At 33.1% G+C, this 23,507-nt stretch overlaps 2 protein-coding genes across 2 annotated transcripts; both read left to right on the top strand.

Annotated features, from left to right (window-relative positions):
- The first annotated feature begins 2,723 nt into the window (after positions 1-2,723).
- On the top strand, positions 2,724-3,988 carry LOC114746126 (uncharacterized). The gene is made up of 3 exons (XM_028934314.1): positions 2,724-2,802; positions 2,910-3,247; positions 3,377-3,988. Exons 1-3 carry the CDS (start codon positions 2,724-2,726, stop codon positions 3,986-3,988), a joined length of 1,029 nt encoding a protein of 342 aa, XP_028790147.1.
- A 2,081-nt stretch (positions 3,989-6,069) lies between these two features.
- Positions 6,070-9,029, top strand: LOC114746127 (uncharacterized). Its single transcript, XM_028934315.1, has 6 exons — positions 6,070-6,589; positions 6,714-6,878; positions 6,969-7,118; positions 7,294-7,374; positions 7,472-7,767; positions 8,325-9,029. The coding sequence occupies exons 1-6, from the start codon at positions 6,070-6,072 to the stop codon at positions 9,027-9,029; spliced, it is 1,917 nt and encodes a 638-aa protein (XP_028790148.1).
- The last annotated feature ends 14,478 nt before the right edge of the window (positions 9,030-23,507 follow it).

Raw genomic sequence — 23,507 nt, forward strand, 5'->3', positions numbered from 1 at the left:
GTGTTTTCTCCCACTCCAGCCCCTCTATATTTTCTCCCACCATTATTATCATCTCATTCTTCTCCTTTGTCTCCCTCCTTCCATTAACATCGTTATCTCCATCCTGGGCCATTGTTCAAAGTTATGAAGGCCAGGCTCCGCCTCCCTCTCTTCAGATCTCCCCATGAACATTTGAAGATGTCAACGAATCTCTCTCAAAAAAATTTTTTTTAGTATGTCTTCCTGTGGATCAGTTTTCTCGAGATATTAGATGTAGATTAACTATGACAAGCTTCATATATTCTGTATGTGATTTATATCTTCCTATATGGAAGATTATATTAATTTTATTGTTTTTACTCTGTACGTACAATTTGAACCCACATTTAAAACTTGATTTATGTATCTCCTCCCTTTCAAGTTATATTTGCTATTGTGTGACTTTGCCGCTTTGTTGATTCTTGTCTGGGTTTTGCATTGACGCTAGTGTTTCAGCGAAGGAAGAAGACTATTGGGTTCCCTACAGTTTGGTTCAATTGCAGACTCCCTTGGGCATGCATTGGAGCGCAATGGAATGGAATGCATGCAATGCAATTAAGTTCATCCGTTCAAGGGGTCAATGATAAACCTCCATTCCACTATGTCACCCTCATCATCCCTAAGGACTCCTCCACACCCAGCAGGATCAGGATTACCTCTGCTAGTGCCATCAGAGTTCGCCTTCACCCACCCTTTCTTTGGTCTCGTCCAAGTGACCGGTACAGTAGAATCACCCTTATTCACCATCAAGTTCTTTAATGGTTTGAATTTTCTTTTCACTAGTTTAATATATGTTATTGTTGCTTGTCGCTTTCTTGTGTAAAATTAAAATTCCTACTTGAACCGTGTATGTTATATTATATTTAATTAATTATAAAGGAATTAAGACCAATGATATTATTTTTATGTAATGTGTAACCTATGGAGCAAAAGGATAGTGATAACAAAGCAAAGTATGAATGCAAACCCTGTGTAGTTGTGTTTCCCCTTCCAAAAGGAAAAGTCATTTGAAAACTCAAATCAAAGAAGACATGAATCACGTCTGTATATAGTAATATGAAAGGAAACCTCTATGTACAACCACCCACACACTCATATACATATATATATATATATATATTTCTCTAGTCGTAAATATAAGACCTTTTTTATAGTATAATTTATACTATAAAAAGGTTTTTATATTTAGGACCGGAGGAGTATATATATATATAATATATGTACATGGCTAGACATAAGAGAAGAGAAATCCAGAAATGGAGGTGAGGAGGCAAGAACTGTGCAAAGCCGTGTTGGGACAAAAATGGGATGAAGTTGCAGAGTTAGACAGAAGTCATCCACAGATTCAGGCTATGAAGATCACCAAATGGGAAGACACTGCACTGCACGTGGCGATCAGTCTGGGAGCACCAGAAGACGAGGTTGTAAACCTGGTTCAAGAGATTGAACACACCAACGTTAACAACCTCGAAGTTGCCATCAAAACCTTGGAAGCTACGAATGATCAACAAGATACTCCTCTGCATTATGCTGCCACACGAGGTTGTCCCTCTATATGTAAGCAAACATTGATGGTCCATGAAACCTTGGCTTGTAAGCCTAACAAGCTAGGTGAAACGCCTCTGTTCTTGGCCGCTCTCAATGGCCGCAAACGTACCTTTCTCTATCCTCATTCAGTTTGCAGGAAGATGCAGAACAGGAGCACAGAATTATTATGGCGTCCATGGTGGAGAAGGGCTAATGGAGACACTATACTTCACTGCACAATTCAAAGAGAATACTTTGGTATGAGTTTTAAGTCCAATAATCCCATTATTTCAGGTTAATTACAGAGAACAAAACTTGGTATATACATTAATGATCCATGCATGATCTGGGACAGATCTTGCACTTGATATCATTCATCTGTATCAAGACCAGAATATTGCCAGCGTTAGGAATAATGATGGAGTTACGCCTCTTCATGTCCTTGCCTCCATTCCTTCTGCTTTCAAAAGCGGTACTCCGCTGTCCTTGTGGGACAAACTTCGTTACAGTTGTGAGTATAATTTGCTCTCAATTACAATACATGTATATTATAATACCTCTGATCCTAAATATAAGAGCTTGTTGGACATTTAATTTGGTCTTAAATATAAGACCCCAATTTATTTTATGTCTCATATTTATTCATTTCTCCCGAGGTAGTCTAAATTATAATTGCACATATTAAAATATTTTCATTCTACTATACATCATTAATAAAAGTATTTTAGGGATGACAACATTTATGTATTATATATAACTAATTTAACTAATTTTTTTAATATCCAAAAATTCGTTATTTAGCTCGTATACACATCGAATCACTTGATTTTGTGTTCTTCATTTTTATTTCCACTTATGTTTTTAATGGAAAGTACTGAAGTGAAGGCTTTCTTTATGTAAAGACATTGATGTAGAAAAGCTGAGAATTGAGGCTAACGTGGAGGGCCACGTTCTGGAGGTTGGAAATTCTGTCTGGTTGAAAGTTGATGATGATCCAACAATAGGCCATCATAGTCAAGGTTGGCGCTTTATTTTTTGAACGAATCAAATGAATGGTTAATACAATCACTTGGCTGACTAATACTGTATTAACGACTCTAATTTCTTTTTGGGTTCATGTCTGGAAATTAAAGGTTCAATGAGGAGAATGAAAGAGAAACATATGGGTTGGGCAGATCATGAAGGAACTTCTGCAACGAATTTGTGAGTATGATTACAGCCAAGATGACAGTCTTGGGGATAAACAGAACCAGCAAGGTATAATATAATTATATAAACCAAAGTTAAAAGGCAGTTCTTCAACTTATTCTAGCTTTATTTGATTGATTAAGAATATATATGAACCATTTGTATGTGATTGGCAGGAGGGGCGTCAAAGAAGGACACAAAATCGACAACGTTGTTAGTGGCAACACAGAATGGTTTGACAGAAGGGGTGAAGAGAATCCTTGAAGTTTATCCGGTGGCTATTTATGACAAAACTAACCCAAAGAAAAGAAACATAGTCCTTTTGGCTGTGCGAAAAAGACAAACCCATGTTTTTAAGTCGTTGATGAATCACCCTCTTTGGCATTCACTCGCAGAAGCTGTGGACATCAACAGAAATAATGTACTGCAAATGGCTTCCTTTCTTCTCCATCACATGCCTCGGCAAATTCATGGATCTGTCATGCAAATGCAATATGAAGCCCTCTGGTTTAATGTACAAAAAACTATATATACTCCCCTTACCCTAAACGTAAGAGCTAGTTTAGGGGATTATTTTGGTTTACATGTTTTGTTGTTATTGTGATGATCACTAGTTCATGTTATAAATTTTGTCTTGTTAAAGTATGTGAAAGAAAACGTGCCAGCTCACCTGGGTTCTCAGGAGAACAAAGATGGAGACACTCCAGATGAGATCTTCGCAGAACAACACAAGGACCTCCTTAAGCAAAGCAACGAATGGATTAAGGACACTTCTGGTTCTTACGCTATAGTTGCAGCACTTATTGTCAGTGTCACCTACGCCACATCGTACACTGTCCCAGGTGGCACTGATGACAATGGAAGACCTCACTTACGAGGCCATCTTACATTCGACATCTTCGTTTTCTCCGTTCTGGTTTCCTTCTGTTCCTCTCTAACTTCCTTGGCCGCCTTCCTAGCTGTCCTCAGTTCTCGAAAGCAACCCGTCGATTATGTTAGAAGTTTGCCTCTGAGGCTTTGTTTTGGCTTAACTACGTTCTATCTATCGGTTGTCTCAATGTTGGTCTCTTTCTGCGCTGCGCATTTCTTTGAACTTGATCATCGAATCAAGCATAAGATTAGCCCTTATGCTTTGGTGTTGATTCCACTGTGTCTGCACACTTATGAACAGATTCCACTGTACTGGAATCTTCTCAGAACCACTCTTGCCAAGGAGCCTCGGCCAAGATACGTGGGAGACAATGTTACTATGTAGCCAGATCCAGCCATGCATGATGTTTCTTCTTCTTCTGGTTCTGCAATATTTGTTTTTTGTGCCATGTTTGATAATCTCTCTTCTCTATTGTGAGTTCCTGTATGTGAAATCTTGGAAGTTTTTAATTCTTAATTTGTTACAAAGTTTACTTTTTGGAAATGGGGCATTAATTTTTAACATTAATCACTAAAACTGGGACTTATATAGCTCCCACATGGACACGCTTTTTTGTTACGTACGTAAGAGTTTACTTTTATTCATCAGGATGGGACATGGAGAGACACGTTGAAGAATCTTCTATCATTTCTCTTACACGAACAAGAATAATAAAAAAAATGAAGAATCTTCTATCATTTCTCTTAAAAAGGTGATTACTAAAGTCACACACACACACAGATATATATGTATAAAAATCATTAAAGTCATATAAAAATAATATCTAAAGTCACATTTGGAACGCTCTAAAACAAAATAAAGTGTGGTAACGTGTAATCACCACTAGTTAAAAATTGTACTCATTTTATGATTAATATAGAATCTAATTTGAAAGTTGATGTTTGTTTTACTTATAAAATCTATTTCACATCTTTATCAATTTTTCTTAAATTAAACTTATTAATATTTCCTTAATAATAATAATAATCAAGAGAGGAAATGAGAGAATTAAGAAAAATGATTAAGATGTTTTAAAATATATATATATCATATTAACTAATGTAACTAACATTTTTAATCTATCTAACTTTTGTGAATTAAGTCTTACATTAAGGATTAGAGGAGTATTATTTTAAGAAAGCCCTATATATTAGAATCAATAGTGTCACAGTTTTCATGAAAATATTCATAGTTTATTAGATAATCATACTCGTTGGCCAAAAAGAAAAAGAAGAAGAAGAAGAAGATAATCATACTCAGGGTGGTGTTTATGAATAGCGCCCAACGTTACTCGTTTTATGGGCATTCAAACTCAATGCTTTTAGTTTTTAGGAAAAGTATAAAAGATAAAGTCAGATTATCATTTTATATGTAAAAACTTTTGTTATATCATATATAATGCAAACCGTATTCAAATTTTTTTTCAGAAAATTTGCAATCAACTCAGTTCTCAGAAACTTGGAATATATGGAGGCAGATCATACGTTCCTGCACACTTTAACGAAATTGGTTAACGTTTTAATTTCCTTGATCTCTTCGTCTTTTATATTTCAAAACAAAATATCATATAAATTTCAGAAAAATCTCTCTTGAGTTGATATTTCCAGTTGAATTCTCTTGGTGGGGTCCAATTTTAGGAAAATATATGTTTAAAATATATAAATGTGAGTGATTTTACCTCAAAAAGTGCAAACGTTTCGCACGAGAAGGAAAAGAAACGTGTTGTTCAATTTTCCTTTTCTTTTCAAAAGAAAGAAAATTAACTTCCCCCTTTTAATGGAGGAACAATATGATAAATAATACAAAGGATTAGATTACAAGAAAGGGGTTAAAAAAAAATTACAACAATAGAGAAGCCATGGAAAAAAAAATTAACTAATACATCTTGATCCTATATTTAAGATCAAGTAGAGCTTCAAAGTCTGCTGTATAATATTATATATATAAATATATATATCACCATTATTTTACGATTAACGTAGACTTTGAAAGGTTTAATTAATATATTACATTATGTTAATTAATTGCTATTCTCACTCAATTCTTCTGGTCTGTTACCCATTGTGTTTCTGTTCAACGAAATGTCACAACAAACAACAGTTAACTCTGCTTTCTTCTTGTTCCTTTGGGAACATACGATAAAATTGGAACGAAACTGTGCTTTCTTCTTTCTCCAAAGTAACATTCTATACATGGCTTGTGCTATAAGAAAGCTAAGTTACCCGATAAGGACGTAACGACAATAATGCATCGCTTGTATTATAAGAAAGCAACTGTTCAACTTTGCTCCTTTAATTGGTATCAATAGAGAAAGATAACTGGAGATTTGTATTGCAAACTAGCAATCGTACTTATTTCTCTCTGCTTCTAGCTACCTACTGAACAATCACTTCAAGTTCCACATCAGTAGCAGTATAAGGAGACAAATGGCTTCTTCTTATATGGAAGCAAAGCATAATCTTTACAGAGACCTGTTGGGACGAAATTGGGGTGAAGTGGTGGAGATAATGAGGCAGCATCCAGACGTTCATGCCACTAAGATCACCAAATCAGAAGACAATGTACTGCACTTGGCTATCACTTTTCATGCACCAGAGGCCATTGTTATGGGGCTCATTGATGATGTTCAGAAGAACAACCCAGAAGTTGCCATGGAGATTATCACAGCCCAGAATAAGCAACAGGATACTCCTTTGCACTGTGCTGCCTCTCGAGGCTCAACCTCTATATGTGAACGGATACTACTATTTGATGAAAGGCTTGCTCTTAAAAGCAACAAGGAAGGAGAGACGCCTCTCTTCCTAGCTGCTCTTAACGGTCACAAGGATACTTTCCAGTATCTTCATTCTGTTTGTAGTAAGATCTCCACAACCAGGTTTTCAGAACTCTGGAGAAGGGAGAATGGTGACACTATTCTTCACTGTACTATTCAAAGAGAATACTTTGGTACGTTAAGCTCATCATTTATATGTGTGTACATATATATATATATATGTATGTATATAGTCTGAAGCCTTTTTGAATTGATTTCTGACATATATTGTGTTTGTAAACTTGCTCTGCCGGCTAGGACTGCCATATCATATAATTCGCCTCTATGGTGATGATAGTGAAAAGATCATCGTTAGCTATGAGAGCAAAGAAGGAGTTACGCCTCTTCAAGTCCTTGCTTCTGCTCCATCAGCTTTCAGAAGTGGTACACGCCTAACCTGGTTCCAAGGACTCTTGTACAGGCGTAAGTATATGACATTTTGTCAAGTATTATTGTAAATCCTAGTGTGCTTGATAATTTAATTAGTTATGTGATTGCTATGACTTGTCTCAGTATATTGTTTGTCAACTGAAGACTTAGATGCAGAGCAGCTGAAAATTCATGATCAAACTCAGAATGAAGATTTGGAGGTCGGAAAATCTGACTCCTTGAGGAAGATCCATGATGCCGCACCAGAACTGTGCCTGAAGATGACGAAGCTAGGTTCATATATATGCCTTCCTCAATAATAATCTTTGATGCTTTAATCATTTTTTTCCTTTGCTGTGTTGTTGATGACTTTCTTTTTCTTTGGCTTTCATGTATTTGACTAAAAGGTCAATAAAGAAGACAAAAGAGATACATCTATGGGGTACGCTAATCATGAACAACCTTTTAGAGCTAAATTCTGAGTACAAGTACAACGAAAATCAGATTGCATTCTGTCCGAGCAATGTTACAAATCTTACTGATGGGCAAGGTAAACCAACCTATATGTGAAAGATGATGTTAGAACCTTTCGTTCACATTTGGACTCGAATTTTCTGATGAGTTTGTTAATGAAACATCATTGGCAGGAAAGTCGTCGTCATCCTCGAAAAAGGACAATAAATCGACAGCATTGTTGGCGGCAACAAAGTACGGTCTGCTGGAGCTGGTGAACAAAATCCTTGACATACATATGGCAGTACAAAAAAGGCAAACCCACGTGTTGAGGGAATTCATGAAACACCCACTTTGGGATAGCCTCATAGAAGACGTGGATGCCGATGGAAATAACGTGTTGCACATGGCAGCATTTCTACCAAAACACATGCCTTGGGAAGTTTATGGCTCTGCACTCGAAATGCAGTATGAAGCCAAGTGGTTCCAGGTAGAAAACACCTAAACTTTAGTTATGTGACTGTAGCTGTTTGGAACTTGTTAAAATAATCACTTTTGACACTTTATGATACAAAAATTCCTTCACATTATGTAATATGGTGCAGAATTGTCTTTTTAAGCTAAGTCAAGCAAGCACTAAGTGCATCTAGGAGCATGTTTGGCTTTGTTTTTATATGGTGAAAAATCATGTTTAATTTGGATTTTGAAGCTGAAAAGTCCATTTACTGCCAAAATACTAGTTTGATCAATGTTTAGACAAGATGAATTTCTTACCTCAAGGCCTTTGATATTAGATTCTTCTTAAAATTTGAATATTTTAAAACTGATCTTTCAACATATCATTCAAACAAGTTTCTGTCAAATTGGCTTCTTTATAAAAACCTATCCAAATAAACTACACTGCACCAATTGACTTTTACCTCCGCTACTTCAGTTTGCAGAAGTTAATTGGGATTAAAAAAAAAATCACTTTTGCAAAAACATTAGTCCAAAGGAAATAAGATAGATCTAACATTGACATTATAATATATCTGAATTGGATTGCAGTATATGAAAGAACACGTACCGCCATATCTATACGCCATGGAAAACAAAGAAGGTGACACTCCGGAGGAAATCTTCGTGGCAGAGCACAAGAAATTATTGAAGGAAAGTAACGAGTGGATGAAGGACACTTCAAGTTCTTACTCCATAGTTGCGGCACTTACTGCTGGAGTCACCTACGCAACATCGTACACTGTCCCAGGAGGCACAAATGATACTACTGGAAGACCGCCGTTAGAAGGCCAAAGGGCACTAAATGTTTTTCTGATCGCCATTTTAGTCTCGTTTTGCTTCTCTACCGCTTCCTTGGCAGCCTTCTTGGCGGTTTACAGTTCGCGGAAGCAACCAGATGATTTTCGTAGGAACTTGCCGCTGAAACTATGTTTTGCGTTAACGTCATTTTATGTCGCTATCGTCTCAATGATAGTGTCTTTTGTTGCGGCCCATTCACTTGAAGTTGACCCCAAAATGAAAGCTAAGCTTTTCCCAATGTACAGTTTGATTTTCCTACCATTGTTGTTTTACACATTAGCTCAGATTCCGCTCTACTGGGATCTGGTCAGAGCCTCTTTCAAGAAGGTGCCACAGCCAAGATACGTGGGAGAGAGCTTAACGATCACTATTCCCAAAAAAGAAGAAGCAGAATGTAGGGTATTGTTTCTTTTATTGACTGTACAATTTTTGTTTTTCATACTGCCATTTGATTGAATCAGATTCCAATATTGTTGTGTCTCAATTAGCTCTTCTTAAAGGTTTTTTTTTTTTTTCCATTCATTCAAATTCAAATTCAGTTGGTCATATCGTACTTTATGTAATTACGTCCGTTCCAGTTAGATGATGAATTCTCAAATTCCTATAAGTAAGCATCGGATTGTGTTCGTAGACGCTTTCACATGTTCTATGCATTAACATATGAAGGACAAATATTCAAATAATGTCTGTTAATTTCTTCTTCCAATTACTTAAAATAGCAATATCATGGCCCCATGGGAGGAATATCACTTTCGTCTCATCCGTTGGAGGGCGACTTTTTCATATATCCCAACTTGTCTGTAATTGTTTTGTTCATCAATTGTGTTTTAATATTAACAAAATGGCTTTAATAATACTTATCAAAATTTTGCACACTTAAGTCTCATTTGGTACAAAGTATTAAAAATAGAGGGTAAAAATTAGGATTGGATTAAAAAAAATCTAGTAAAACAAAGTTTAATATGAGAGATTGCTTGTTACTTGGGATTGAGCAAACCCATCTAGATGAGATTGGAAAATATTATGGGAAGAGATGGTATTCTCCAATCCCGCCTACATGCTCAATCCCATAAAATAAGCAATTACTTGTATTAAACACTTTTTAATGATATTTTTTAATCACGATCTCAACCCTTTCCTCTTATTCTCAATATTTCATACAAAACATGACCTCATTGTCTTCTAATTATTTCTAACGCTCAGATTTATCATAAAAACGGGAAAAGAAATTATATACATATGCAGTTTAAGGATCGGCTGTGCTTATTTTGGTCGTTTTCTTTTCGTTTGGGTGTGTGTGAGAGTCCAATGGTATTGGGTTTGCCTTTTACATATAAGTCTGATCTGTTTCCTGCTTTGGATATTTGTGGTTTAAATGAAATTGGAGTGACGACGTCCAGAATAAAAAACACAAAAGTCTTATATGGTTTACATGATAATTTGTTTTATTAAGAAATTTTTTGTGGCAAACAAAATTCAATTATATGGAAGGAGGCCTGTTTAAGAGGTTAACAACCTAGCAATTCTTTTACAGTCTTGTTCATATTATTTATTCATCAATAGCATACCGTACATATATGTAACACCTTATGTTTAAATCAATTAACTTTCCTTGTGGAAGCATTTGGAATCACTTTTGAAGGCTACAATTGATGAAAAATCAAGTTTGAAAATTTTCATTTACGGGTTACTATTCATTGTCACCTTAAAATGTGACAAACTTCGAAAATTCATAACTAATTGTAGAAAAATTGAATTTGAGTGATTCTAAGTTCTATAGAAAGCTCCTTGGATAAAATTTTGAGAAAAAATAGTTTCTGAACTGATTGCCTTGAAATTCGAGCTCAATTTCCTTTGAAAAAGTTACTGTTTATTTGGTCATTTTCAGATTTTACTTTATTTTTGCCTAACTTTGAAAAGTCATAACTTTCTGCTCAGTTATCGGAATCGGGAAAACTACCCCTCATTTTAAAGAGAAACCTCATATCTCTTTACTTGTCAAATATTATGACCTAGCTCACTCGTTTGATAGGTCAAACTGGAGCTACAAACTCACTGCTTCAGGACTTACGTTTTATCTCTTAACATCTCTTTAATTCCTTTTATTTCTTTGGCATACATAACATGGCCTTACTCTTTCCCGTTCATGCTCATACACTTTCATTCATGCCATAAATATTATAATTAAATACATGGCATCATTGGCATCCATAACATAGTTCACAAAATAGTAGAATTATACATTTATCAACAGTCTCAACTATTAACAAGAATAATTCTGCGCTTACTTCTCCTTGCTTCTCATGCCATTATTGCCCATCATTGATTGACCTAAATAGTTGGTTAGGGAGGGGTGAGATTCGGGGGAATCTCAGTAGCAAACACTACCCATAAGCATGCAAGACATAATGCACATGCATGACATGTTATAACATTAACACATGAATGCCATGGAAAGTAAGCTAAAGCATTTCATGCTTCCATAACATATTGCCAAGGCAAAACATAACATAAAATTGAAAACATAACTTTGCAAACATTTCATCATAGCTTAGTCACATCATGGCAACACAATCACATCATGCAAGCATACATATCAAGCACACAGTATAGGTAAGTTCACTACCTTGCATCTCAAGCTTACCTCTTGCTTTTTCCTTTGACTCCCTTGACTTTGCAACCATGTGGGCATTCGGTTAACATCACCAAACATCCTCTTGGATATTCCAAAGGTCCTAAACATAGTCACATTGATCATACAATCCATTAGGACCACTAGATTACATAAAGTTCAAGACTAGCTTTCTTGAACCTCAACCCTTTCTCTTAGTCTTAGGGTTTTCTTTCCAACTTTTCTAACATAAATCTTATCATTTTCCATCCTTAAGATCTATTTCTTTTCAATTAGGACCACTTTAGATGGCCTTAAATTCAAGAATACCAAATCTGGAAATTTTGCTTCGCGGGTACTGTTCACGCAGAATTTCCAGAATTTTTGCTCAACTTTAAAAATTCATAATTAATTCTATAAAAATCCAAATTGAGTGCTTCCAAGTCTCACTGGAAGATCCTTAAGTTAAATTTAAAGGAAAAAATAGTTTCAGGAACCAATTCTACTCTGAACAGTACCGGAACTATACGGAACTCGAAACTCTTCCAAAAGTTCAACACTGTTTCCAGATTTCAAACCCTAACTTTGAAAAATCACCATAAATCGTACACATATCCAAATGAAGTGTTCTACCTATGGATTTAAAGCTCACAGGGTGTACTTTAAGTATGCAAAATTTCAGAATCAGATACTCACAGTAACTAATCCGAAATAGGCATACAATCAGGTGCTATAATTATCACATACCTTGTTTTAGAGTTTGATCTGGCTTGGAACCACTTGGCCTTTCTTTCTCCCTCTTCTTTCTCACTCTAGAAACCATTTTGCAAGAGCTTCCCCATGGATTCCTTATTCTTGGACGAAATAGTAGGGAGGGGAGGGGGTATTTATAGAAAAGCAGACTGAATCTAGACCGTTGATCTTAAAAATACGTGGCTCGATCTGGACTGTCCATTTTCTCTTTTGATCTTACGATGACAAGTGTCTTATGACATCATGCTTACCTCATCATAATGACATCATGCTTACATCATCAAGCCACATGTCTTTAATCCAACCGCACATGTGTCTTGCATCCGACCGTACACGTGTCTTCCATCTAGCCGTACACGTAATAGTTTCTTTTTCTCATCTACCATACACTTGTCGCTTTCATGTCCTTTCATCATTTATGGCATTAAAATAGGGAGAAAATAAATGGAAAATTCGTGTAAAAATATTTCCTTAATTATTTCTCCACCTATCAAGCCAATCTTGCACTGTGACGGATATTTTTTGGGTCCTGACTTACCCTGTACCACTGGGACAACTTCTTCTTAAAATTCTGGCCAATAAAAGGTACATATATGGCGCCATCTTAGAGGAGTATAGATGAAAATAATTAGCTCTACTGACAGGCTACTTAACCTTACTGAGTCATGCAGTAGAGATTTCACTATAACGGGTAGACAAAAGACTGTCTAAAATATTCCCATACTGCATTCTGATTTTTATGCTGTCCATAAATATCTTCTGGTGACTCAGCATGATGACTCGTAGGTGTCATAATTACGCTTGGTGACTCAGCATGATGACTCGTAGGTGTCATGATTACGCTTGGTGACTCAGCATGATGACTCGTCGGTATCATGATTACGCTTGGTGACTCAGCATGCTGACTCAGCATTGTCATGATGGCTCTTAGATATTTTCTTTGGTTTTGTCTCCTATTTAGGGGACAAAATTATTTAATATTTGACTGGAGCATTTTATTCAATCCAGAGCTCCAAAAATTCATCCAAAAATATCATAAAATTCCTCATATTCTAGAGAAAATTAGTGAATTTTCTCACGTCATAACTCAACCAGTAGCCCCACTTAAAAATCATTCTTTAAAATGCCCTTTTTTGGCACAACTGGCTTTTAAGTATTCTTAAAGCCATTTTGCTGGTCTTCTGGGGATGAGACTAATTTTATAATTTTCTATAGTCTCTTAGATCATACATCCCCATTTTACCATAATTTTTTGAGGTTTCCTTATGACTCAAACAATTAAATCTACCTCTACATCTCAAATTGAGCTATAAACTTACAAATTCCTTTTAAGTTACCTCAGGGGTATTTTCATCATCTCTCTTCACAAAAGAGTCTTAGAATATTATTTTCCATTTTTTGGGATTTTCTTAGAATTTTCTAAGTACTTTCCATTTTTACCCCTGATGGCCGTAACTTTCTGAATTTATGGTTTTACCCCTGCTTAGGCTCAACATCATAAAACCATCTCTTTGAGGCTTCTAACTTAACCTTTGGTCTGTATCTAACCTCTTTTCTCTTTCTGGGCCTTTGAGACTTTACTGGAGCCTCTAACCTTGATTACGTTTTAGCCCCTTAAAACTTTCACTTTGCAGTTTAGTCTCTGAAACTGCTTTAACTTCCTTTCTCATCTTTAGAACCTCTACTAAAAAGGGGTCTGGTGGCCTATCCCATTCAGGCTATTTCTAGTACTTCTAGGTCTAAAAATCGGGATGTTACAATATATCCCTCATTAATTATAAATTTCTAAATAAAAATACGAGAAATACGTACTGATTTCTTTCTTTGTTTTTTTTTCTCCCCCATCTCTCCATATATACACTACGTACGTCACAAAGATGTTCTTGTACCGCGCGACCACGCAAAGTTGCAAACTCAGGAAATTGAAATATAACACGATTTAATTACATGGCTATGCTTTCTCTGGGAACACTTAATAAGGACCCGTTTTCTTCTTTTTCCAAAGTATCATTGTACGTATGGCATGTATTATTATACAATCTCATATCATTAATATAAGAACTACTACTTCCGGTCCTTAATATAAGAACTATTTTGATTTTTAATTTGGTCCTAAATATAAAACCCCAATCCATTTTGTCTCTCATATTTATCCATTTTTCTTAAGGTAGTACTTGTAGTAATTGTACATGTTAAGAATTTCATCAAATAGTAATTCTAGCTAATACACATAATTAGGAAAGATATTTTAAAAAATGCAATACATATTTATTACAGATAACTAACTTAATAAACTTTCTTTATTTACTTGAATTAATCAACTAGCTTTTATATTAAGGACCAGAGATAGTATTTAACTAATTTGAAAGGATTAATTGAGAAAGTTAAGTAAATGAATTGATTATAACAAATGCGACATGATCTCGCTAAAATATATATAATATTAGATTGTATATCATTTTATAAGTTAAGCAAATTAATTTTAAAAATAGAATAATAAATACGAGAGATTGAGTAGATCAAAATCTTATATTTAAGACCAAATCAAACCATCAACAAGTTCTTATATTAGAGATATGAGAGAACTAATATAACTTTTTACGCGTGATAAATATTATTAGAGGAGTTAACTAAAATTATTTAGTACATGAGGTAAGTCAAAAATTTTCTTGAATCAATTCCGATCCCAACAGAATGAGTAAACTTGCCCTGGCTAGATTTGGCTATATCATCATCCTCTCCATCTCTTCGTGATGTTATTTGTTATGGACAAGTGGATCCAACATATTTAATTAAATAGGCCCTTGTTCCATTTAAGTTAATTATTTAATACGTTTTATATAATTTATAAATAAATCTGTCTGTGAAATTAAAAAAATGAAAAAGAAGAAGATCAAATCCGAAACGTGAAACACGAAAAAAAGAAATGAAGGGATGATGATCCAAAAAGAAGAAACTATTTTTTGCCCACTTGTTGACTTGTCTTCAATGGATGAGGCGATACATGTGAAGAACATGGATGGATTACATTGCAAGCAAGCGAGACAGACAAAAAGAAAAGAATGAAGCATCTGATTCGTTTGGGATTTCTGTTAATCAAAATGGCACAATTAAAATTCAAATACAAATTAGCTAATTCGGCTTTCCTTTGGCTTTCCCTCATATATACACGAAAGTTTATAATAATATATAAAGATTATATATTTCTGATACATATTTTCATATGCAATTGTACATTGGCCATTAGAATAGAAGATCAGGAAATATAACCAAATTTTATGTAATTATCCTTTTATTTTAATATAATTGATCATTTGATCAAAGTATAACAATAATATGGTATGTACTATGCACACACTTTATTTTTATTTAATCATATCACAAATTTCCAGGAAAAATGATAAAAAAATACTTGTTAAATTTCAAAATGACAAATAAGTAATTTTAATATATTTTAATTTGTCAAAACTATTACTATACTAGTCAAAACTATTACAAAAATAGTCAGCATAAATTCAATAGATATTTTTTTTGTTATTTTCCCATTATTTTGTCGTCTTAATTCTCTCATTAATTTGTGGTTGAGCATACGTGTCTTATGTACAATTACAAACTGAGTTGAGTCCTATTATTATTTATGATATATATATAATATAATAATATGGCTTATTTCTAAATGAGTAATATTTCATGTGGAAGGTCAACATTTTAATTTTCGTTTCTTTAATTTGCCGGACCCTCTCTTTTCTTTTTGGACAATCAGACCCAACCTCTTGGACCCTGTCGGAGGTAACCGGCTATGGTTTCACAAATGCACTTACAATTGCGTCAAGTAATACTTCCTCTAATTTTTTCTTCTAAAGCAACGGTTCTCTCGTCGTGGTTTAAAAAAATAAAGTTTTTTGTCTAAAATTTTAAACTAATCTTTTCATTTTACCCTCTTTAATTATATATATATGTACGCTTCACTTATTATTCATATGCAATAAATTATTCTTATTTCTATTAAATATTTACTCATTATCTCTCTTTTACTCTCTTCATAAGTAAGGGAAAAAAATTACTTACGTATCTGCTGCTTTTAATTAAAGTTAACTAATATTTTGAATAGTATGATTTTGATAATTATTCCTCATGAAAAGAAACGGAATGAGTAATGAGATAGGTAATCAATAAAGTCCAGCATATAACAGATAGTTTGCTTTATTTTGTCTCACACCAAGAAAAGAACAATTTGGCCAGAAGTGTAGAAAGGGAGCAGACTTGTTTGGAGCAACAAGAAATAAGGAGGCTATATATAGGCGCGCACATATTACTCTGTTACTGTTTATAAGTTGCTTATAGAAGACAAAAAAGTTATTTTCTAAGTATAAGTAACTTGTAGGGTAATTAATGGATTTTTTTAGGTTTATCATAAATGTAGAGAGAGATAAGATAAATATATGAGAGAAATATAAAGCATATGGATAATTAGAATGAAGTCATAAGAAAAGAAAATAAATATCAAAAGGTTCCAATAACAAGTTAGAAACTGTCATCCCTATTATAAAACTTATTATTACAGGCTGCTCAATTGTCATTAGAATTTTTTTGTAATTATATTTTTTCTTTGAGACTTTATTGCAATTCTCACTAAAACATATTGTTAATACCTTTTTTTTTAACAAAGGCAAATGTTAAAAAAAAAAAAACCAATTTAATGTATTTTTGGAACTACAGGCTTGGGGGTATGAATAAGTTATAAATAGAAACGGAGTGATATATAAGAAACAACAAATAGTAGTGTGTGCAAGGTTATCAAACTCACAAGTTTAAGTAAACTCGTAAGGAGATTGTAAACTGGGAATCATAAATTCGTAAGATTTTACCTTTTATTAAAAAATAATTATTAAAAATATATAACTAAATATTTCAAATGCAAAAAATATATAGCAATTTAGTTTAACTATATTTTAAATCTAAATCATCCAAATTAAATCCATTAGCATTCATAGTTCATCATACCCAACATAGAAATGTACATGAAATTATATTAATATGAAGTCACTAAATAAAATCAAATTCCAAAATAATAATTATAAATTCAACAAAGATCATCAAATGTTGGATTGCCATCATCTTCATTGTCTTCAAATTCTTCTTGTTCACCATTGTAATCTTCATTTGCGTTGCCCATAACATCATTATCATTATAATTTCCTTTAATGTTATCAACGTTCAAATCAGCATTGAGGTCAACATCAAATATTGGATTAACAATGTTCTCATTGATCTCATGATGTTGAGTAACCTTGTCATCTTCTTCCTCCACACCCTTTTCATCTATTTTTCCTTCAGTAATCCATTCGTCATAAGAATAAATATCATCAAAGTTATAATAAGAAGCTCTATTATTTTGCTTTCTTGTTAGCTTCAAATTGCACATGACAAATGCTAAGTCATTCATCTTCTTTTGATGCAATTAGTTTCTCCTTTTGGTATGAATCTAACAAAATAGAAAAACATCGTTATTATGCAAACCTTCAAGCAAAATTATGTTGAAAATTTTACAAAAAACTATATGTGTCTTGCCATCTCAAAAGCACTCCAATTACGTTCACAGCCGGAAGAGCTACAACATAAGCTAAAAATACAAATTGCAATTCTTTTAAGTTCTGGGCATTCATCTCCACAAGAATCCCACCATTATGTTGGAGTTAATTTTTTTCTTAATGCTTGCGCAGTTTCACGCCCAACATACCTTTTTTATGATTAAAGTTGGGCAATTGATACTCAATTTTGTTAAGTTCATCTTTATCCTCTACTATTCTTGAGAAGCAATCATATAATTGTTGTTTTGATCATATAATTTGGTTTAAAATCACTGTCATAATAAAAATGAGGATTAAGATAGTATGCCGTTGCATGCAAAGGCCTATGTGGATGTGCTTCCCACCTGTCATCAATTATATTCCATATAAGCTCATAACTGTGACAATCAATAAATTAAAAGGGTCATTCAACAAAACTACAAAGGTAATCAAGATATAAAAAGCATAAAAATTACGTTAGTAAAATTAAACACAATTTAATTTAATACTAATTTTTTTCCAACAACATTATTAAAATTTTGTTTGATCTTTTCTTTTGCACTTTCCATTGCCTCATATGTAAACCCTATAGCTAGCTTCTCTTCTAAGTCCACTAAGCAAAGAACCTTAACAAGAGGAGCAGCAGCTTTCAGATATGTTATAATATTTTTTTACAAATTATTGTTAATAGCACTTCCTGCCACTTTCTTTCCATCTCGAGTGGATGAATATTTGCTATTTTTCCACTTTTGAGAATTAAACAAATTAATCAGTGGTATTCTATGCTCATTAAGACATGACAAAGTTAGATATGCAATAGCAAATCAAGTTACAGCAGGCCTAACTAAGTCTTTTACATTTGTGTATTTTCTCAAAAGGTTAATAAGCAATGATCTTGCATAAATATATGTAATGATTCTTCTACTCTAACTAATGGTTTCTTTGGGCAACACACTTTTTTTTTTTCAAAGTCTTCCAACATTAAGTCAATACAATGGGCTGCACATGAAGTCTAATACAAATGTTTCCTTTTTTCTATCAACTTTTGCCTAGTATTGTCAGTTACTATTTGAACCACGTTTTGCTCTCCCACTTTATCCACAATTTCATTAAAGCATCTCAAATACTTTGTCAGCGGTTTTAGAAATTTCAAAAGTATGTAGTGAATACAAAAGTACTATCCCTTTATGACTATTCACTAAAAAATTGCAAATTGAGCACATTTTTCTATTAGTCCACCCATTAGACATTATGGAACAACCCGTTGTAGTCCATTCACTCTTAAGGTCATCAAGCATGGTCTGTATTTTTTTACTTTCAGGTTCAAGTATTTTTCCCTTATCTCATGATAAGAAGGAGGCTTAAATCCTTAACCAAATCTTCCTATGACTTCGCACATTTTTATAAACTTAGAATTTTTTATACAATTAAAAGAAATGACACTTGTATGAAAAAATCGAACTACTTGTCGACAAGCTTCTTCCCTCAAGTCTTTCTTAAACATATGATTAATAGTTGATTGGGAGGTGCCAACCCCTTTGCTATTATTTCTTGAATTTCTCAAGAAATTCATGACTACTTTTTCTAACTTTTGATATTCAACTCGTGCTTGAGTGCTTTGATCTTCCTCTTCACCAACATCAACCCATTGTTTTTTCCTCTTAGATGAAACACACTTAGCTTCACAAACATGTCTTAGTATTGTAGTTTTCACTTCTTTAGGAACATTAACACAAGCTTCAACATCTATTTAAGTGCATGCTAGATTATATTTGAATCTGTAAATACCTCCATTGACAATTTTTCCACAATAGTTACACTTTACTTTTTTGCTATTTCCATCAACATCCATCTCATGTTTCCATCCTATATCAGATCTATTACCCAGATAGTTCTTTCTTACAGTAGTAACTTTTTTCCAGTATTTTTTCTTGCACTTGAAGACATCTTTAATTTAATATATCACCTACTTAATAATTATTCAAAATAAATTATAAGATTAAAAAATGAACTAGAGATTAAATAATCATCAAACTAACAATTAAGCAAAAAATTTTATGTAAAGTAAATTGTAACACCTCACATGGTTATATCAATATACGCGATAAAATATTTCATTTAAAATTTCATACATATTTCTAACACTTCAAACAAGTCATAATTTCAAAACATTTCTAACATAACTTAACAAAATAAACTATTGAAGTCTTATAGTCATGACAAATAAAAATATAACATAACATGTGTTTGATAAGCACAGAAGCCTTCCCGGCTCACTCTATTAGTGCCTTCCCTTGATTCCTATTAGGTCCTTCATCTAAAAATTGTTAATATAGGGGGTGAGATCAAACATCTTAATAACTATTGAAATTCTAACCTATACAAACAAACCATATATGATAAACCAAAAATCCGTTTATGTGTGTGTGTGAGTGACAGATTTGATACATTCAACTCAATTTCATTTTTGATTCAACAACATACCAATATCATTTTTCCAATATATCCAAAAATAATACAATATGCTACCTCTCTTATATCACTGTCCAGCCTTATACCGCTGACTGGAGCCATAGGCTAACATATAGTCTGATAGGAACTAATCTATTTTACTGAATTATTCCAAACTCACAGATACTAGAGATATATCCAACCAAAGATATAGAGTTCAAGTTTCGACTATAGCTCCGCTCCTTTGCAAATAAAAATAAAGAGGTGTTACATGTCCCACAGTTCTAAGGAATTCCCAGTCAAAGGAAAACATGAAAGAAGGGGTCCTGACAAGTGCCATCTACTATGCACCGAGTGATGGCATATCACGTGGTAATTTTATATCCAAGCAAATCTCCTTCTATCCTTAACCCAACAATGCGTATGCCAAATGCAAATAATGTTACATCATAAATACTTCCTCAAATATATTATTAAAATAAGATAGCAATATAATTTATGTACCATTTAATAGCAACTCATGACAATTCCATAGCCATCAATATATTTAAATATTGATCATAATTAATAGCAATAAATCTTAACAAAATCAAATAACATATCAAAATGTTTATTTGAAAAATCATAATATTATATTTTAATATGATATAAAAATTAGTAAATCCACAATATAATCATATACAATTCATATGCACAAGAAAGAATTTTCAGAGTTATCTAGTACCCCATCTTACAAATATTTACAAAGATTACTCCAAAATTCTCAAGAATCTATAAAATTACACATAATTATTTATTAATATAAACTCAGAACTACTCCAAAACTACTCTAAAATTCTAAGACTACCCTCTAAACTAAAAATATATTGACTCTCCCAAATTTTGCTATTTATAATAGATATAATATTATTTTGACAATAAAATTTTCATATAAAACTATTTAAATTTAATAACTTAATTAAATATATCTTTATTACCCAGTATATAAATATTTTATATTAAAATTCTCAATTATTTATTATAATCTCATTTAAAAAATTTTCTCAAATCAAACAACTTCTTTAATTTATAAACAAACGGTAACTTTATCTAATTTCACAAAATTCTCAATTTACAATTTTTCAAGCCTTCAAAAATTATTTCAAAAATATATCTTTAACTTATTCAATTTTTAACTTTAGTTGTTATTTGAACAAGTAAAGTTATGTCTTGGTCTGAGTGGGAATAACATTTCTCTTCTGCATATCCATGGAGTTTTGAAACCGATTAAAACCTCAATAATATATTAAATAACTCAAATAAATTATTTAAATTAAATTTAATCGGTAAAAATATTCTATATCTTTGAATAGCAGATTTTTCAACTAAAATCTCAATTTAAAATTCTCAAAATAGTCATTGAGTAAATATAAACCGATTAAAATTCCTTAATAATATATTTTTAAATTTTTATGGTAATATATTGTCAAAACTTCACATTTACTTCATATCCAAACGGTAAATTTCTCTCTAAACAGTATAATGATACTAATAATACGAAGTCATAAATATATAGGAAATATTCATAGAGAAAATCTAACAAAAAGAAGTAGTTTTGTGTACCTAAATGATTTTTAAAACTTGTCATGTACTCTGCCGCTCAGTTTACTTGCTCTCTTTTCCTCTTGCTCTCTCTTTCTCTACTCCTCACACCCAATGAAGGGAAGGCAAATGTTGTAGGTATTTAATATCCTCACATTTAATTCTTTTCCTCAATTTTCTTCTGCCTATATCTCATCCTATTTCTCCTCCAGCCATCCCTCACTCCTTTTTTTTCTTTTGCATTAATTACCCCTTTCCACTCTCCGTGAAAAAAGGTGGGGTAGGTTTTTTTTAAATAAAATAATAACAAAATATTATTTTAATTAATTTAATAATGAATTTTTTTTCTTTGACCAATTTTTTATTATTATTATTTTTTTAAGCTTAAGTTTTTTTTTTGTATGTTACATAAATGATTTGTAAAGTGAAACCAAATTTATTTATTTGATATGAGCCTATTTTTGTCAAATATCAAATGAAGTAGTTAGAAAGAATTATAAAAATATGATAGTTTCAGAAATCCTATACCCAAACCATAACGTCTAATAGCCAATGTTCAAAAAACCGGACTGGACCGGCCGGTTCAAACCGGAAATCGGTGAACCGGCTATTTGTCCGGTCTGGTTCACCTCTTGAACCGGGAAGAATCTAAACCGGTGCGACCCGGTCAAAACCCGGGTAACCGTTGGGTTTGGTGGGTTACCCGATTCACTTTGTGGGGGGAGAAAAAAACGCAGAGCTCAAAAAAGAAGGAAGGGAGTCAGTGAGTCACCGGAAAAGAAAAGGAGTGGAGGAAGAGAAGGAAGTTTGAGAAGGAGAAAGAAGTACTCCGATGAAGATCTACGTAGCTAGAAAGCCATGAATCAAGTACTCCAAGCAAAAGTTGATGAAGAAGTTCCATATTGGTTCAAACAAGAAAAATGCCTCGGTACTTAACGTGAAGAAGCTAGATGAAAAAACCAGGTCTACTGCTCTAGAGAAGATATTGACAGAGGTAAAGGTAGCTATACAAAAGGCTAGATCAGAGAAGATGTACCAGGCAGATCGTGCAAATGCTTATCAATACACCCAGGAGAATAAAATGGGCTCTGCGCATGAAACTCAGGAAAAAAAGTTGTGGTTTTCTAATGTGAATCACGGAATTGGGAAGATAAACTCATGGAACAAGAAAAGAGGAAGGCTGAAGCAATTATGGCTAATCTGTAGCTATGAGCCTATGACATGTCTTGCATCATTTTAGGTTTTTTAATTGTTATTATTTTGAAAGTGCAGCACGTGATCCCTGATCTCTCCTCCTCTGATCCTTTACATAAAAATAAAATATTAATATGACATGTTCTTCTATGAATGCATTAGTTCTTTTGTAGTATGTAATATTTTTATTATTTAATATGGTAATTTGTAAATATTATTTTATTTTTAATTAAAACTGGTTTAAATCCGGTTCAACTCCGATCTGACCCATTAACCCTTAACCCATTGTCTTGACCGGTTTAGTGACCGGTCCGGTTTTTTGTACATTGCTAATAGCATTCGTTAAAAAAAAAACATCCAATAGCATCGGAATAGTGCTATGAAAATATATAATATACTTAAATTGTTGAAAAGCAACAAAAAATTGAATATAGATAAAAAATTTTATCTTACTTTATGTCCTTTCACGCTGCAATAGTAAAGAGGGAAAGAGAGAACTTATTCAACTCCACGTGCTTTCACAGCCCTACTTAGACAACTAAACCAAAAGATGAATAAATTGTTTGTCAGATATTCAAACACTCAATAACTTTTTGTTCTTTCTTTAGCTTTAACTGACATAAAATATAATATTTTATTAAAAAGGTATATCACTTACTCTAATAGTTTTACTCTCTTCTTAATCTCTGTTTTCCCTTCAAACTCTTTTTTCTCTCTTGTATCTCCGTCTTCTCCTCTTCTTCCTCTTTGTCCTTTCATCTCAGGTTTTGAGAA

Source organism: Neltuma alba, unplaced genomic scaffold, assembly GCF_004799145.2.
Source record: "Neltuma alba isolate B1F8T4 unplaced genomic scaffold, ASM479914v2 tig00004909_pilon, whole genome shotgun sequence".
NCBI lineage: Eukaryota > Viridiplantae > Streptophyta > Magnoliopsida > Fabales > Fabaceae > Neltuma > Neltuma alba.

Excerpts from the sequence above, each read along its gene's own strand:
- LOC114746126 (XM_028934314.1), top strand. The coding sequence starts at position 2,724 with ATGAAGGAACTTCTGCAACGAATTTGTGAGTATGATTACAGCCAAGAT. Across the intron at positions 2,803-2,909 it reads GGATAAACAGAACCAGCAAG|GAGGGGCGTCAAAGAAGGAC; the intron begins GTATAATATAAT and ends TGTGATTGGCAG. Across the intron at positions 3,248-3,376 it reads ATGAAGCCCTCTGGTTTAAT|TATGTGAAAGAAAACGTGCC; the intron begins GTACAAAAAACT and ends GTCTTGTTAAAG.
- LOC114746127 (XM_028934315.1), top strand. The coding sequence starts at position 6,070 with ATGGCTTCTTCTTATATGGAAGCAAAGCATAATCTTTACAGAGACCTG. Across the intron at positions 6,879-6,968 it reads CCAAGGACTCTTGTACAGGC|TATATTGTTTGTCAACTGAA; the intron begins GTAAGTATATGA and ends GACTTGTCTCAG. Across the intron at positions 7,119-7,293 it reads CCTGAAGATGACGAAGCTAG|AGCTAAATTCTGAGTACAAG; the intron begins GTTCATATATAT and ends ACAACCTTTTAG.